This window comes from Festucalex cinctus, chromosome 3 (genome assembly GCF_051991245.1).
Source record: "Festucalex cinctus isolate MCC-2025b chromosome 3, RoL_Fcin_1.0, whole genome shotgun sequence".
NCBI classification, from domain to species: domain Eukaryota; kingdom Metazoa; phylum Chordata; class Actinopteri; order Syngnathiformes; family Syngnathidae; genus Festucalex; species Festucalex cinctus.
In genome coordinates this window covers 24,646,103-24,663,391 of record NC_135413.1, presented here as the reverse complement: position 1 = coordinate 24,663,391, position 17,289 = coordinate 24,646,103, and the positions used below count along the sequence as shown (strand labels likewise).

General features: G+C 42.0%; 2 protein-coding genes across 4 annotated transcripts in view; one reads left to right on the top strand and one right to left on the bottom strand.

The window, feature by feature from the left end:
* The window catches only part of kcp (kielin cysteine rich BMP regulator), a 35,052-nt gene extending 30,493 nt beyond the window's left edge, over positions 1 to 4,559 (bottom strand). The window contains exons 1-3 of the mRNA XM_077516992.1: positions 4,206 to 4,559; positions 1,458 to 1,987; positions 178 to 250 (exon numbers count right to left, since the gene is read on the bottom strand). Of these exons, the coding sequence (XP_077373118.1) occupies positions 178 to 250; positions 1,458 to 1,987; positions 4,206 to 4,293 (691 nt within the window). The 5' untranslated portion in view covers positions 4,294 to 4,559. The remainder of the gene's footprint in view (positions 1 to 177; positions 251 to 1,457; positions 1,988 to 4,205) is intronic.
* Positions 4,560 to 6,684: 2,125 nt separating this feature from the next.
* LOC144016190 (protocadherin-15) lies at positions 6,685 to 16,938 on the top strand. Of its 3 annotated transcripts, none has more exons than XM_077516989.1 (16): positions 6,685 to 6,872; positions 8,018 to 8,123; positions 8,190 to 8,404; positions 9,330 to 9,386; positions 10,258 to 10,350; positions 10,416 to 10,502; positions 10,587 to 10,697; positions 11,705 to 11,875; positions 12,352 to 12,442; positions 12,518 to 12,624; positions 12,775 to 12,975; positions 13,056 to 13,187; positions 14,428 to 14,506; positions 14,583 to 14,773; positions 14,847 to 14,867; positions 14,977 to 16,938. In XM_077516989.1, exons 2-16 carry the CDS (start codon positions 8,054 to 8,056, stop codon positions 15,835 to 15,837), a joined length of 2,487 nt encoding a protein of 828 aa, XP_077373115.1. In that variant the 5' UTR covers positions 6,685 to 6,872; positions 8,018 to 8,053; the 3' UTR covers positions 15,838 to 16,938. The 3 variants fall into 3 exon arrangements, with proteins under 3 accessions (XP_077373115.1, XP_077373116.1, XP_077373117.1); XM_077516990.1 differs by having other exon boundaries at positions 6,685 to 6,876; XM_077516991.1 differs by lacking the exon at positions 12,352 to 12,442 and having other exon boundaries at positions 12,487 to 12,624.
* The last annotated feature ends 351 nt before the right edge of the window (positions 16,939 to 17,289 follow it).

The window sequence follows — 17,289 nt, the reverse complement described above, 5'->3', positions numbered from 1 at the left end:
TTCTTCTTTTAATCAGATTTTTTTTCCTTTTAACCCATTTAAAAAAATTTAAAAAAAGCTTTCACACAGACAGAAGACCACACACACAGAGGGATGCAGTTCATCTTTCATTTCAAACATAATCATCAAGCAGATAGTCACACTGTTTTTTTTTTCTTTTAAGTTGGAAATGTTTACCTGTCACGTTATCGCAGTGCCAAGGACGTGTCTCATAAGCCTTGATTGAGATCTCTGCTTTTTTTAACTGACCCTGCAAAAAAGTTTTCAACACACAAATCACATTGAGGCATCGCATCTCCATAATCTCCTCCGTCTGCCTTTTTGATGTACCAATCAATCTGGAACGACTCAACAGGCCACTTGACCCCTTTTTCACGTGCTTCGTAGCCCATTAACGCTTCCTGATATGTTTCCCTTATTATTCACTTCACTTTGTTATTCACTTTCTTGTTTAAGCATGTTTAATCTTGTGGGTCTTCTAATATCCTTCAGTTCCCACAAATGGAAAACCTAAAACCTGTTTAGTACGATCAAAGGTCCTCATGTGTTTGTGGTCAACACAGAATACAGACGCTAACAGTTAGCCTAGCTGTCTTTTTAGTTGTTGGTGTATTTTCTGCAATCTGGATACACTGTGGCAGAAAAAAAAAAGTGAGAGCAATGATGATAAGATGTTGAATCGGTAAGACTGCCGAATGAACAATTCTGAGCTCTCTCTAAAAAAAAAAAAAAAAAAAAAAAAAAAAAAAATGGATACCCTGTGGCACTGTCCCGCCTCTCACAGGTCATTCTTTGTACTACGTCAGACAACTGATTTTGTTATTGATTTGTTTTTTTTCCCCAATACAAAAAAAATTGTCAAGATGTTTAACTCATTGACTGCCATTGACGGAAAAAGACGTCAAATAATGCATTTTTCTGGACTGGCAGTGAATGTTTTAAACACAATGTGCCAATATATTTTGTGATTATATTGCAGCATCCTTTTTTCCCTTTTTCTTTTTTTAAGGCAAATTTTGCTTAAAAATCCGTCAATTTTGGTTACATCTCATCTTAACTCATTGACTGCCATTGACGGAAAAAGACGTCAAATAATGCATTTTTGCTGGGCTGGCAGTGAATGTGTTAAACTAAATGTGTATGTGTGTACCCGGATTAGACAAGGCCATGTAGCTAGCAAATTCACTCTTCGCATTTGTTTTTCTATTAAATGCAATGTCGCTTTTCGCGTAAAAGAAATACAGCCCTCGCTAGGAAAGTAATATTTTTCAAAGGTTGTGAAGTACACACCAGAATCCTTGCACTTGTAGTGTATTTTTTCCTAAATCAAATCATCTGTAAGCATCAAAAATCCCTGGCATATTGTTTGAAATGCACATTTTGCACTGAGTCAAGGTCAGGTAAATCTTGTTTGATAAATAAATCCAACTAAACATGTCATGTGTGCTAAAACTTACACTAAATTTACTGCCTTTTCTCCCTGGTGTGCTTCCTAGGGTGACAACAACATCTTGTGGTAGTTCCAGCTCCAACTTCTCCTCCGGTTTTACGAGGACAACTTGGACTTCTTGACAGTCCACAAAATATACGAGCCTGTCTGGCTCCAGGCTGACGGCCAACTGCACCCATTCCCCTGAAGAGAAGGGGTTCGTCCCAGGGAAAACAAGGCCCCGGATGCCCCCTTTTGCCTGGTAGTCCACACGCAGAACGTCATCCGGGGTGAAGGAAGTAAGCTGGAGAAGAATGGACGACGACGATGACGTGGAGAGAGACAAAAGGGTGACGTTGGTGCCTTGCAGCTGCTGGCCGACCAAGTACAGACCCATGCTGCCCTGGAGTTTGGAGTGCAGGATTCGGGAATACTGAGCAGGGAGCGTCAGGTGAGGGGCTCTGGGACGGATTCTGTACACGACACCTGTGGGGCTGTGTAGTCTGGACACACCACTCTTTGGGTGCGATACGTTGAGAGCTGACAGAAGATCAATCACTGGGGAAACACATGTTATGACACTTTACGTTATGCTGGAACATTGAAACGCTAACATGAGCAATGTGAGGCATAGTTTTTAGAGTCTGATTTATAACAGATGGAATGGACCTTATTGCAGTTCATTACTGTGTTATGGAATGCAACGTTAATGTCGTATGATGCCACAGTGGGAGAGAAATAGCGATGGATGGATGGATGGATGGATGGATGGATGATGGATGGATGGATGGATGGATGGATGGATGGATGGATGGATGGATGGATGGATGGATGGATGCATGAATGGATGCATGAATGGATGCATGAATGGATGCGTGATGCATGATGCATGGACGGACGGACGGACAGACGGATGGATGATGGATGGATGGATACTTGTTTGGTTGGATGTTGGATGGATGAATGAAGTAAGGATGGATGGATAGTTGGTTGGAATGATGATGGACGACGGTCAGATGGATGGATGGATGGATGGATGGATGGATGGATGGATGGATGGATGGATGGATGGATGGATGGATGGATGGATGGATGGATGGATGGGCTTACAAACGGATGCATGCATGGATGGATGGAGGCATAGATGCATGCATGCATGGATGGATGCATGATGCATGGACGGATGGATGGACAGACAGTTGGATAGATGCATGGATGGATGGATACTTGGTTGGATGTTGGATGGATGAATGAAGCAAGGATCCGTCGCACCAGCATCTACTGAAACTCAACAGAAGTACCCTCTCCCTCCCACAGCCCCTTGAATCAGTTGGTGCTGGTGTCTGTGGTTCTCACTTTGCTTTATCTATCCTTCCCTCCTTCCTCTCTTTAGTTTTTCCTCTGGTCACTTGAGATCTTAATTTATTAGAAGTATGAGGTTTCTGGGGTTGGCATAAGACTCTGGTTTTGTAACCACGCAGGAGGGGTCTTGTTGGTGCTGGACTTCACTTTGATGGATTGGATGTACTGGCTTCTATGGATCTCACTCTGCCTTATCGATCCTTCCCTCCTTCCTCTCTTTAGTTTTTCCTCTGGGCTCTTGAGACTCGCTAAATTTGCTGGAATTTAGAGGCTTCCGGGGTTGGCGTAAGACTTTGATTTTGTAATCATGGGGAAGGCAGGAAGTGTTTGGTCGGTGCTGGATTTCACTTTGATTTACCTTTCTTTTCTCTTTATTTCTTTTTTTTTCTGACCTTTTCTCTGGTCTCCTGACCATTTAAATCTCACGACTCTGGCAAGATTCTGAAGTACCTGGTTAAGGCGAAGGGTAATGGGATATTTATAAGGTTTTAGGTGAATGAATGAGTATAAATTTATACGTATTTGCACGCACACGCACGCACGCGCACGCACGCAAACGCACGCAAACGCACACACGCAAACGCACGCACGCACGCACGCAAACGCACGCACACATACACACAAAAAAAAAAAAAAAAAAAAGAGCAATGATGACAAGACGTTGAATCGGTAAGACTACCGAATGAACAATTCTGAGCTCTTTAAAAAAAAAAGAAAAAAAAAAAAAAGAATGAAGCAAGGATGGATGGATAGTTGGTTGGATTGATGATGGATGGATGGATGGATGGATGGATGGATGGATGGATGGATGGATGGATGGATGATCGGGTGATGAGTGAATTAAAAATATACAGTAGCACATGATATCACTTATTACATTACGTACTTAAATAACATTTTCATGTCAAACAATTCCACTCACTTTTATTTTGTGGGGAAAAAAAAATTCAAAGCCATATTTGAAAAACATGATTTTTGTACTGAATTGAACAAATGCATCATATGCAGAGTACAAGATGACATCACCAAAACAAAATAATTTATAGAATCCTTCTTCTTTACCACCTATCCTCATTATTATTATTATTATTTAATCTATGCTTAATTCCACTGACCTCATTCCAAAAGTGTTTAATGCATTAATAAAGTAATCTGAAGTGGAAGCAGCTAGAAAACAAAACAGCCATTAACATCAATGCCTTTTCTTCTTTTTTTTATGGGTGTTGGGTGGAAATATTAGTTATCCACTCTCATGTCGTCAAATAAATCCTGGCACGAGTATATTTTCAGTATTTCTGCGCATTGTATGAGGCCGCATTATCTTCAGTGCATCACAAACTAACCAAGGACCTACAATAAATTTGTCCAACATGTCAAGGCGAATGTATGAATATGAATAAGAAAAGCAACTTACCGTTGTCCTGATACGGAGCAGACGATCCTTGTGCAGACACTGCAACCACCCACAGTATGTCCAAAAACAACACTAGGACACTCTCCATTCTCTGTCCTATGATATCATTGAGTTTGGAGGTTCAACGAGATGTTCCAGAGAGCATGCAGAGAGTGTGGACACAGAACATCTGGATTCCCTCAGAAGGCCACGCACCGCATACTTTTTTCACCACTCCACTCAACACTCACTATCACTTTTGCCGTCCTCATTCTTCTTCTGCTTGTGAGAAGAGTTGCAAGGTGAGCGGGGAAGTCTTTGCACTTTCGCAAAGTTTGTTTTTTGCCCCCTCCACTTGTTTTTCCTTCGTTTTGTTGGAAGTCTCTCCACCCATCACAAGCAAGCAGTGTTGATTCTCATACAACCCCCCGCCCTCACTAACTCGCTCTTCCTCACGCTCTCTCTCTTCAATCCCCCTGGCTATCAGCTAAACCTGGTGTGGAGACTGGAGAGGAGCCATGAGACATAGTGGACAAGAAACACATTTTTATTGTGTGTATTTTTTTAACCTATAGGAAATGATGCTAATAGAAATAATCTGCTGCAGGGTCAAAATGTCACCCTCGTAAAACTGTACAAGCAATATGTTGTAGCGAACCACTTTATTAATACTGACAACACCTAAAATGATGTACAACACCACCATTTATTAACTTTAAAGAAACATTTTGGGAAAGCAAGCAAGCTATGATAAATTGTGTATTCCCCTTTAAATTTGATGATGCATGACAGACATATTGAGTTAAAAAAGGTGGAAGGCAAGTCAGCATCATGCTTTTTAATATTCTTACCTGGCATATGTTAGCCTCTACAGTCCCCTCAAGCAGGCTGGGGTTCCCAAAGGACATTTCATGTGAGTGGGTGACTTGTGTGACGCTCGAGTGACTTGAAGAGGCCGATCCGGCAATTACTGCAAACCACACCCCTGATCTTTGCTGACATCTGGTGGACACTTCCACCACACACACACACACACACACACACACACACACACGCACCCCCCCCCCCCCCCCCCCCCCACACACACACACACCCCCACCCCCACCCCCACACAAACACACACACACACACGCATCCTTGTACATATATCTTTGTGAGGACATCCATTGACATAATGCATTTCCTAGAGCCTTACCCTAACCCCAACCATAACCCAATTCAAACCTAAACTCTAAAACCAAGTCTTGACCTTCAAAAAGAGGTCTTGCAAAGTGAGGCCAAAATGTCCTCACTTCACAAAAATGTCCTCATTCTGCTGGATAAAGACGTATTTCGGTCCTCACTATGTATTATGTACAAGAACACACGCACACACACACAAACGTCACCTGTTGCCGCATCGCCTGTTCAGCTACAAAGTGATACGACGAGGAAGGTAGGACTCAGACGCAGGGAGAGAGTAGGCCTCAAAGGCTGCAGTTTATTTTCTCCGAACACAAAATCACCTCTAACAGAGGGGAAAAGGGGCAATCAAAAATTGGAGAACTAAGGACGCTCTGCTGGGGAGGAAATGGCACAAAAACAAGGCGCAAGGCACAAAGAGGTATACGTGCGTAAATGAATTAAATGAATTAAATAAATAAATAAATAAATAAATAAATAACATGACAACCAAACTGTTGTGTATTGATTACAAAAACACACACAAAGAAAACATCAAGTTAAATCAGGTGCATTATTTAAACCTATGACCACAGGAATGTTTTTCTTCTATTGTGAACTCAAAAGTTTCCACAACCACAGAAAACACGTCTGAAGTAAAACAAACAAAAAAAACAAAAACAAAAACAAGCAAGACAGTCGCACTTTCATTACTTGAGCTTTATGTTTGCATGTGCGCGCTCGCCTATGAGAAAGGATGTGGGTTAATCTTCAGAAGGTAAATTGCGGATGCTTGATAACTAATCCCTTGTCAGGCCTTGTTAGTCCTTTTGCAATCACTAATTAAACAAATCCATTCAGGGCAGTCACACGTTGTGGCCAATGAACAGGGTCTGAAACCGGACTTTGACTTGGGGTCCAAAAATATTTTCCAAACACATCATAAAAAAAGTGCATATACCGTACATACGCTAATCCCAGGACCTAAAAGGTCCCATCACAGAAGAAGGCTACAAAAGGAACGTTTCCTTTTTTTTTCTTTTTTTTTTAAATGTATTTATTTATTTATTTATTTAATTATTATTATGTATTTTATTTTTTTATTTATATATATTTTTTTTATCGACTACTACCTGACTGCTGGGCCTCATTTGCATAACAATCTGTTTCTCAAGGTCAAACGGCGTCTTTTGAGCCAGACAAATCTCTTAAATTCACCAATAGCAACAGTCTGGGCCCTCGTTGCCAGCATCTTAATCTGATTGGCTCCATCTTGCCCCCTGACCAGGTAAGCCCCACCCCCCGTAGGCTTTATCCCTTGAGCTGACGTTTATCCCTAGATACGTCCCGTAAGCTGCCGTCTGCTTTTTAACGTGCGTGGGCGGTGGCGTTGGTGGATCGGGTGCGTGTTCTGTTTCCACTTTTGTTATGAAGTTGTTGGTCCATATGTGGCATTTGCTTGGAGCAGAAATGTGATGGAGGACATGGAGGCTGATGCACCTGCCGCAGAGGATTTGACAACAGTAGGTCGGTATGGGAAGCCGTTTGATCATTTTGCAATATTCTTGACATGCATCTTAAACACTGTCACTCTTTGCCTTAAAAGAATGTAAATACAGTAGTGTAGTAGGCCTAGGTGTGCATCTAAAACGAGACAGGCTTTAGTCCTAAAAAGTATATTTTATTTTGTTTTAATTGTAAGTCACTGTAACATTATGCACAGGACAGGTTTAATATTAATTCAGAGGTTGTTTGCAGTCGTTTTTAACCCGCACAGCCTCACAGCCTCATGTTGACCTACAAATTTGGGCTTCAGAAATTATCAAAATTGTTGAAATTAAAATAAGCCCAGCCAGCATTTGCTAACAAATGGGCATGAAGTGATCAAACAGAAGTAGAGCAACGTTACCGGAGGCAGCTGAGAGGATTTAAAGTGGAATTACCAGCGTTTCTGCTTGACAGGTGATCTTACATTTTTCTTTCGATTTAATTGTACATTCCAAAAAAATACAACTTCAAATTCATTAATGTATGTATTTATATTTACTTACATTTGTTATAATAACACTATTACGAATGCGGCAGCCATGGTTGTTGGCTTGTTTGCAGTACTAATGCTAACTTAACATTGCTAGCGCTGCTACTTCATTGAAGCTGAACAGCGTTCTCTGTGATCACATCTATGCACCGTCATGATTACATGCCATTATGACAGGCCATGTTTAAGAATCGTGCACATCGAATCAGTGTGGAGCACAGCGTTGGTTCCTGTCAAGAAGGGGGGAGGAATTTGTAAATGAGGATACATCTTGCTTGCTGTTTTAAAATGGCTAATTTCCATTAACAATACAGTTTAACCCCCAAATTTTATGAACAATATTATGTTGTATGTGCCCCCACCAGCCTGAACACGGTAATAGATTAATATTGCGTTTGTAAAATATGAGTTAAGCAGGAAATCCATCCATTTTTATCCGTATCGAGGGGCAGCCATTTTGCCAGCCGCTGTCGACTGAAAATGACATCACGGTTGAGCCTGAGCATCATTTTTGGTCGACAGCAGCCCCATGAGATGGGTAAACACAAATGATTTTCCATGGGTCAGCCAGCTAATAGCAAGAAAACATTCTTTAGCCTGATAATGATTGTTTCACAACCCTTGCACCATTCAGCAACGTCGAAATCCTGAGGCCCATCTAAGCTCAGGGATGACCATCGCTGCCAAACTGAAATGGACCCCCCTCCTGATGCTGCTCCTGCATCTACATGCAGTCGCAGGTACATCACTCTGCCTTTCATGAATCCCATCTCCTTCTTCTGTGAACCTTCTCGCGCGTGGTGCAGGTATGTCGGGATGGGGTGGTTGCTTGGACGGTCAGGACGTCTACTCCAGGGTGGCGGAAAACAGCCTCTGTGGAGAAGTGGTGGCTGACCTCATGGCGGACCCCCCAGGAGACGGGATCGAGTGGAAGCTGCACGGGAAAGACGCCGATTGGTTTTTCATAGATGGAGGAGTCATACGTTTGAATTCATCTCCAGAGAAAGTGCTTGACCGAGAGGTATTTCCCAAAGAACTCTAAATGTATCTGTGTGTCAATGTCATCAACCTGAATGGCAAAACATGAAAGGTAAAAAAGCTTGAAGGCGCCTCACAATCTCGCTTATCCTCCCGCCAGCCGACTGCTCGAAAGTCAAAGGGTCAATTAGATTAAGTGTCACTCTCGTCTTTCCTCAAATACACACTGAGATTTAAGAGTCGTGTTAATCGTTGTTTTTTTACGGTACTGTACCTGAAAAATGTCGGCTGAAATATTGCCCCACCTTCCATAAAGCTTTAAAGAACTGTATTCAGTAGATCCTATGGAGAAAACAAAAAACAAAATACAAGCAAACTAACCAATCAACCAGAACCCAAATAACTGACCAAGCAATCAATCAACAACTAACCAACCAAATAACAAAGCAACAATAAGCTAACCAAATAACCAACTAGTTAACCGGCCAACACCTTACAAAACAAATATCTAATATCTAAAACCAATCAACAAATCACCAATCATACAAACTAACCAGCATTCAAACAACAAACCATCAAAGTAACTAAACATCGAGCCAACCAGCCACCATCCCAAAACGAAAAACTACAGTAAATAGCATGCCAACCAAATAAATAACAACACAAAACTCAACAAAGAAAAAGGTGAGTAACAAATCAAACAATTAACCATCAAGTCAACCAACCAGCACCCCAAAATTAAATAAAAAACAACTGCCGAATAAGCAATTAACTAACAAACTAACCAAGCATAGTGACAACTGCTCAAGCAAACAAACATGTACATTTAACCTGCAGTAAAATCAGTGTGTAATAAACCATCCAAATAACTAAGCAGTCTCTTTAAAACATCTAAACAAGTTAACCAACCAAGTAACTAACTGTGTTTGTAACGTGTCTTCCCCTTACCACTACTTCCTGTGTTTCAGCTGCAGGGTCCCGTGCTAACGGTGGAATTGTCATGCTATGAAGATGACGTGCTTCAGGTACAATCTCTAAATAAAAAGGGAAGAAGTGGTAAAAGTACTCATACTCTGTACTTGAGCTGAAGTACTGTATAATCCTTATAAGTATAATAGCACTGATTCAACCCCTGGACTGAAATTAAAAAAATAAATAAAATAAAAACAAAAAAAAATAACAGACTCTAAAATATGTTCATAACACAGAAATTAAAATTAAATGTTACCGTCAAATTTATACAAAACCTGTTTGGATAACTTGGCAAGTCTTTTATGCACACAAAATAGTTTCCCATTTTGATTAACATACAATGTAATCATACTAAAAAGAAACGTATGACGTTACATTGCTGTTGGGCTCGCTAGCCTTGGCTCAACTGTGTGTTCCTATAGCGAATGCTGTTAAGTGAGTCACAAAATGCTAAATAAGCTAATGATAACACCTGAAAAAGATACAATTTACTTCTGTGATTTTTATTTTATTTTTTTTAGATTAGACAGAATTTCTTAACATCAGAAAGTGGCGCTTGCACACGATGTGCTATGAATCGTTCTTGTAGCCAACAACATCAAACATTTCTAAGGCCTTGAGAAATATCTTGCTGCTCCAAATCTACTCCTTGATTCTTGTTCTTCCTTCCTTTTCCCCCTCATAAGGCCCCAGATCTCTATAAATAAAGATTTCAACCTTCATTGACTTGGCCTCTCTCTCTCTGTACACCGTGTTGTCAGTAGTTGTTGAAAAAAAAGCAATCCTGTTTTGAAAAAGGAGTACAAAGTATTGATGCGTTTTCAAATGGAAGAAATACAATTAAAAATCTGCCAGAGCAAAACTACTCAATGTTGAGAACTGAAAAATCTCCTTTCACAAATTTGTCTTCTACTGTCACTGCAGAGCGTTTCCAGGATTGTGGTGGAGGTTCTCAACGAGAACGACAACTGGCCCGAGTTTGTGGAAGACACCGTCCAATCTGTTGTCGTTAGCGAGGTAAGGCACTCATACAGAAAAAGTGCACTTTTAACGATTGGTCACGTTATGCCTGTGTTGTCCAGCTGACTCCGGTCGATACGCTCGTGTTTACCGTCCTTGCAACTGATGCAGACAATGACCAGCTCATTTACTCCATTGACCAATCATCTGTAAGTTGATCTATGATGATGACAACTACCAAGAGGTTCAGATTTGGTCGCATATTTGGTCATACATGCTTATGCGTTTTTCAGCCTGACGCAGACTACTTCAAAATCAATCTTCTCTACAGCGGAGAGGTGATGCTTGCCAAAGCTCTTGACTATGAGACCAAAACTCAGCTCTTTCTCACCATCCACGCCGCTGTAAGATTTTTTGTCATATAAATTTTTGATGCCATCAGAAGTAGTAGCTAACATGTCTGCCTTTCAGCTCTGAGTTTCATGGTTCAAGTGTTTCCTAGATAGAGTTAGAACAGGGGTGTCAAACATGCGGCCCGCGGGCCGGATCAGGCCCACAAAGGGGTTTAATCCGGCCCGCGAGACAATTTTGTAAAGTGAAACAAAAATTGTAATGTCGGACCAATTAATCAGCCAGCCACAATCAAATATATAAATTTGTAATTTCACAAGCAGCCCTCAGATGAGCAATGTAACTTGTACACGCAATCGACCTGGAAGTCATTATTTTACATATAAATTAAAGTTATGGTTTGTTTAAAAAAAAAAAAAAGTTTTTTTTTTTTTGTTTTTTAAAAAAAATCATACTGGTAACACAAATACACATAACAAGGATTAACATCTTTCTAACTTCATTAACAGTGCCACACAATGCATTCTGGGATCTATATATATGCAAAACGTGTCGATTTAACACGTCCGGAACTCATACAGGCAGTGTTGCCGCGTTTCATTTGCATTCGTGTTAATTTGTGAAACAATAGATTACAGTTGAGATCCGTAATTAAAAAAATAAAAAATAAAAAAATCGCAAAAATCTGCGTATAATTGACGGTAATTGTTTTGAAGTTATATACCATTATTTTACCGATCCAGCCCACTTAGTAATATATTTTCTTCCATGCGGCCCCTGAGCTAATATGAGTTTGACACCCCTGAGTTAGCATGTTTTACCCACTTTCCCAGCCATAATACAAAAATCGTGCATGTGTAGCCTCATTGCAGACTAAATTAGGTTCGAATGTGAGCGTGATTTGTTTGTCTATCTGGTCTTTTGCAATTGACTCAGTCCAGGGTGTACCCCAACTCTTGCCCAATGACATTGGGATTGACTCCAGCTCATCTGCCACCCTATTGAGGACACGAGATGCGTAGAATTGATGGGTGAGTTTAACAAACCCTCTCCGTGACAGGAAATGAACACAGATGAGCACTTCAACACTAGCATCGACATCGTGGTCGACGTCCAGGACGGTGACGACCAATACCCTCAGTTCCTGCCCTGCACGCTGCTGTTTCAGGACCGCACCAATCGGATTTGCACCAGTCCCGTGTACACCGTCAACGTCACGGAAGGCAAAGAGGTTGGTCGTACCCTGGCTTTCACCTTTTGCTCATCTATGTGCCTTCGTGTTAGATCTTTGTACAGCAGGGGGGCCATAAGTCGGCGATGAGGTTCTCCGAATTATTTGGTCCTGTGCCATTGCCTCTGTTTGGTTCCAGGCAAAGATGTCAAGTAACGGGAATTTTCCAGGAAAGATTCAAAGTCGGGGATGTTTAATACCTAAGTTTGCTCCTTGGTATTTTATCCTTAAGGTAAACCAGCTTTTGTTTGAGGGTGTAAATGGGTTTGAAATGCATTGGAATCATACGCTACGTTTGTAGAAAATCATTCAGATTTCTCACGTAAGGGACCAACCACCGCATTTCACCTTCTGTTTCTATTCTCAGCCTCGGGTGGCGTGGCCCTCCTAATGGCAGATTTCACAAAGGCCCAGTTAGGATATCCACAGATCCTGATATGATTCTTCTCCTTCTGTCTTCTGTATGTCTGAATTAGGACTTTGTACTGGATTTCTCTCCTGGTCCTATCCATGCAGTGGATGGAGACAGAGGACTCAGCGCCACAGTCAGCTATGCCATCCTCTCAGGTAGTGCAGTAAAAATGGTCAGTGATCTTTTTTTTTTTTACCAGAATTGTAACCATGCTGTGGCGTTTGTGTCAGGAGACGACCACGGCCGATTCCTGATGGACCGACTGACAGGAGAGATGAGGTTCACCCGGGCGGTGAAGGACAGACTTGCCACGCCGGCACTGCATCTTCAAGTCATGGTAAGAATGACTCGAGTCACATATTCATGCTATAATTGTGACTTGATAGTGGCGGTAAGAGGCGGTACTGGAAGTCAGTTAAGCCACCACTTTACGCCCAAGTAGCACTTAGTACTTCCCTCTGGACTGACTCGGTGTACTGCAACGCAGGCCTTTCAGGACGACGACCCCAGGAAGTACTCGGTTGCCACTGTGCTGGTCCGTGTACTGGCGGTGAACCGGTTCCATCCGGTGTTCGACATGGCTGAATACCACGGCTTTGTGACGGCGGGGAAGAGTCCCGCCTCCCTGGTTTATACCTACGGCAACAGGGCGTTGATGTTACATGTGCAGGACCAGGACTTTAAACATGTAGGTCCACCTACGAAACATCGGCAGTACAATGAAGTCCTTGGCCGTTGTTCAGTTGTCCTCCCTATCCTGTCCTGCAGGGATTTAATCCGATGATCTACTTCACCTTCAGCCCCACGTCCAATCACACGGGCATCTACCGGGTCACACAGGAGGGGCTCCTCATTGCCAGGACCAATCAGCTCAAAGCAAGACAAAAGCACCTGCTACACGTAAGCCCCAGCAACTAACAACTTGACTCATTGCATGTGTTGCTGTCCACTGAATGATATGATCTACTGCTGACTTGGTAGGTTTGCTCACTTGCAAAGAAATTCAAAGACTTTAGTTCCCTCGCTTTTCACGGGTGTTACGTTCCACGCCCACCTGTGATATATGAATTAACGTGAACTCGAGGTTGTTTGAAAAAAGTATATTTTTTTCGTCTTCAATAACCGCTAATAGTGTGTCACCTTAATGAGATTTTTGGCATTACAAACAAGCTTTGTTGAAGTTTATTGCCTTCAGTTAACTTGTTTTTCTTGCGAGGAGTTAGGGGGCCAGAAGAATGAGACGCATTGTGTATGAATAACTGGGATCTGTTTTAAAAAAAAAAAAAAAGCTCACAAGTAATGGGACACTTGTTGCGAAGAATTAAAAGTAGAAAAATTATTATTATTTTTTTATTAATCTTTTTTTTTTTTTTACTCATTCACTGCCAAGCAATCCACTTCGCTCCCGGGTGTCTTATTGGATTTTAACTGACTTTGCAAGGCCCACAGAAAATTGTGTTCTATTGCTATACAACCATGGAACCTAACAGCAAAAAATATATATTTCTGTTTCCATTTTGCAGCAATTAGTTTTAGAATATAGCTAAGTTTCATCATTATTCGCAAGTCTGTTTAGAACTGTGGGGAAATCAGCTTGTTTGCAACATGGCCCTGGTTGCTCTCTTATACTCTGTTGCCACCTGCTGGCTGTTTTTGTAATAATTACCATTGCTTCAATTGTTCTCTGTAGTTCAGAGGCTGCATCAAAGCCTTCTGTATGCTCTAGCATAAACAAACATAAAAACATAAAAATATGTCTTTGGGACACTTCAAACATTTAAAATATAATGTATTTATATATGTTTTTGGGAGCAAATGAGCTAATTTACCAAATATTCTATATTTTGTTTAAAAATTGAATATATTTGTGTTGAATGAAAGAAAAAAGCCGTTTTTATTTACTTAAATATTACAAAAAGAGGCAAAAATGGCAGAAATAAATTGACCCAACTAAAAATCCGCGACAGAGTGAATCCGCAGTAAGTGAACCCTGAAGTAGTGAGGGACCACGTCATTGTGATGGGGAAACCTTCACTGGCAAGCACAGTGATATTACGTTTCTTGTAGTTGGTTATTATGCGTGTAGTCAAGTGTCAAGTGTTTTCTTGGTAACTGACGTCCCAATATCATTACGTGTCAGGTAATGGCGAGAGACCGGGAGTCAGGTGATGCCGTTGTCTCGACTGTGGTGGTAGAGGTGTTATCCGAAAGCCAATCAAGTAAGTAGGAACCCTCCTCAAATGCCTCCCAAATTGAAACTATATAATATATACTCCGGATATTTATACATCACAGTTCCTCTGAGTGCGCTGGTAGACGACCGCGCCATCAGTTGCACCCTGGGCAAAGCCTTGTTCCTCAGCACGGCCTTTCTGACGGTGCTGGGCTGCGCCGCGACTCTGGTTCTGTGGCTCAAGAGGAAACATAAGGGCCATCTGGACCCCCTGGAGAGAGGCTGCGTGGCCCAGGGCAAGCACCCCAATGTGGTGAGACGTCTGCACAAACAGGATCAGCTTAGAAAGCATGAGAGTTTTCTGAACGTGCTTGTTTTGCCCGCAGAGCCTTCGATGGTTCCAGCTGGTGAGTTGTGGAGTTTTTAATGATTTTAAATAAAAGTCATGGAGACAAGTGGCTAACAGATGGCCGTTTATTGGTGGAATGAGTGATGGATGTTTGACTGTTACGTCAGGTGAATCCGAGCAGCAGCACGCTGCGGGTGGATGATGTGAGCTTTAGCAGTGAAGACTACGGAACCACGAACCCTTCATTCAGCTTCTCGGGCAAAGACCCGACATCTTGCCAAGGGCCCATCCAGCCCAACAGCAGCAACAACAACCCAACAGCTCCCCTCGATGCCATGTTGAGTTTGGCTGAAGCGACGTGTACCACCATCACCTTCAACAACGTCAACATCTCCACCCCCACCAGAAACCTGTCTTGCTTGTCCACCTTCAGGCCAAATTCTGTGGACAGCAACCCCGCCGAGCCCAAAGAAAGCAGCTCGGATACACTGCCATTACATGAAGTTGTACCTTCCACCTGTCTAGACTCACAAACAAGCACCGGCGAGGACCCTGTCGAAACCCCCGCCAGCCCCTCGCCCTCGTCCGTTAGCGTCCCACGCAGCCATGCCCGGATAGCCTCAGCCGAGATAGAGAAACCTTTCAACAAACCTCATGTGGCGTCACCACCAAACCCTGCGCAATCCAATCTACTGCCCTCACCCCTCGCCAAACAGACTAGCACACCGCCGCCAACCCCCGAGCAGGCCCCCTTGAAGGCCACGCTGGTCATGGTGGACGCGTCACCTGAACCGTCAGAGCAGAGGTGGAGCGAAGAGGAGGACCAGCCCTGCACGTCGCTGGACCAGCCTGAGCAACCGGAACACCAGGAGCAGGTAGACCACCCGTCAAACTCCGAGGACGACAACGGATTTTTGGGAGATGAAGACGCCGACAAGAACAGCGAGAGCGAATTAGAGGCGGACGAGGAAGAGCTACTGAGAATAATGAGCCGGTGCAACCCAATGTTTGTCACGTACACACCATGATGAAGGAAATGGATGCAAACAGTTGACACAAGGGGCGCCTTAACTCAATAGTCAACCCCCGCTATTCACATTGAAAATGTAATTGTAGTGATCACTTCAACTTTAAATATTCTCCAAACTATAACCACAAATAACGTGAATCCTGTTTCAAACTCCTATCACAACCCTTCAAAATAAAAGGCTTAGAGATGTGTTGGGAAGTGCCAGGATGCAAGCCCCTTGTCACCTTTGCAACCCGTACATTTGAAAACCTGAATTTCCAAATAGCTTTTGAAAGACGTGTTTTGTGTAGTTCACACCCAAACTTGGTTAACATGCCAGAATGCTATGATGCGACATACAGATGCTATGCTACCTCATGAAACACAGATTTAAATGTAAACATTTCAAGAATTATACTAATGGACGTACTGATATTGATTGCAGAGGCGGCTCATGTAAAAATACATTATGTTGTGATTGAGCAAGATTGTATGACTGGACATATGCTGAACCTAAGCATATGTTTGTTCCAAGCAAGTCAATTCTACAGTAGAATTGACTTGCTTGAAGAAAAACAAAAAAAACAAAAACGTATGCTCTTTCAAGAGCCAAACAAGACACCTTTTAGTTTTATTTGTCACATGTTCAGCATAACCCAACTGTCACTTCACGCCGTCTTTGCCCTTGAACTGAACTCTGGAGTCATGACTGTACATTTCATTTACATTGTCGTCAGCACTTTGGTGACATCATAGAACACGAAACATTTTTAAACAATAGGTGAATGTGCAATTCTGGCAACTGCAATCAAAGAGAGTTGACACCAGATTGATGAAGAATACTCATCAAGTCCATGCCTACTAGTGATGTGTTTTGATTGTTTTTTTTTGTCTGTTTTTCATGATTCCATATTTTTTTTTCCTCAGAATGGAGTGATTCCACATTTATTTCCCTGCACTTGCTCTATAAAAGTAGTATTTACTGACCAGCACAATGTTTTTTCTTCATTTCTTAGTGTTTCCGAAAGCCAAGCTGTTGCACTTTGGAATGATCTTACAACTGTTTCATGCTTTTTATCTGAGTTTGATCTACAAATAAAACATCTGAGTGCTCGTCCAAGACTGGTGATTCCATACTTTTTGCTAGGGGTTGTACAGTTAACAATGAAGTAGCAATGTGACAAGATTTCACAAAAGTCAAGAGGCTTTTTGCATTAGGGGGGGGGGGCGTTTTTGATTTCCCCTATAGAACATCTTGCCAAAAAAAAAAAAAAAGACGCAGGGATAAAAACAGTGGGCACTTTACATGAATCAGTACCCAAAAGTAACTGTTTCCAAAATGTTGGTGAGCCCTGTTCTATTTAGTTAAATCAATTACTAACACAGCTTTTTTTGTAACGTAACTTTTGTGTGCATTGACGCATATCGCAATACAGTAAGTCAATTATCAAAGTTACACTGAACAATATAG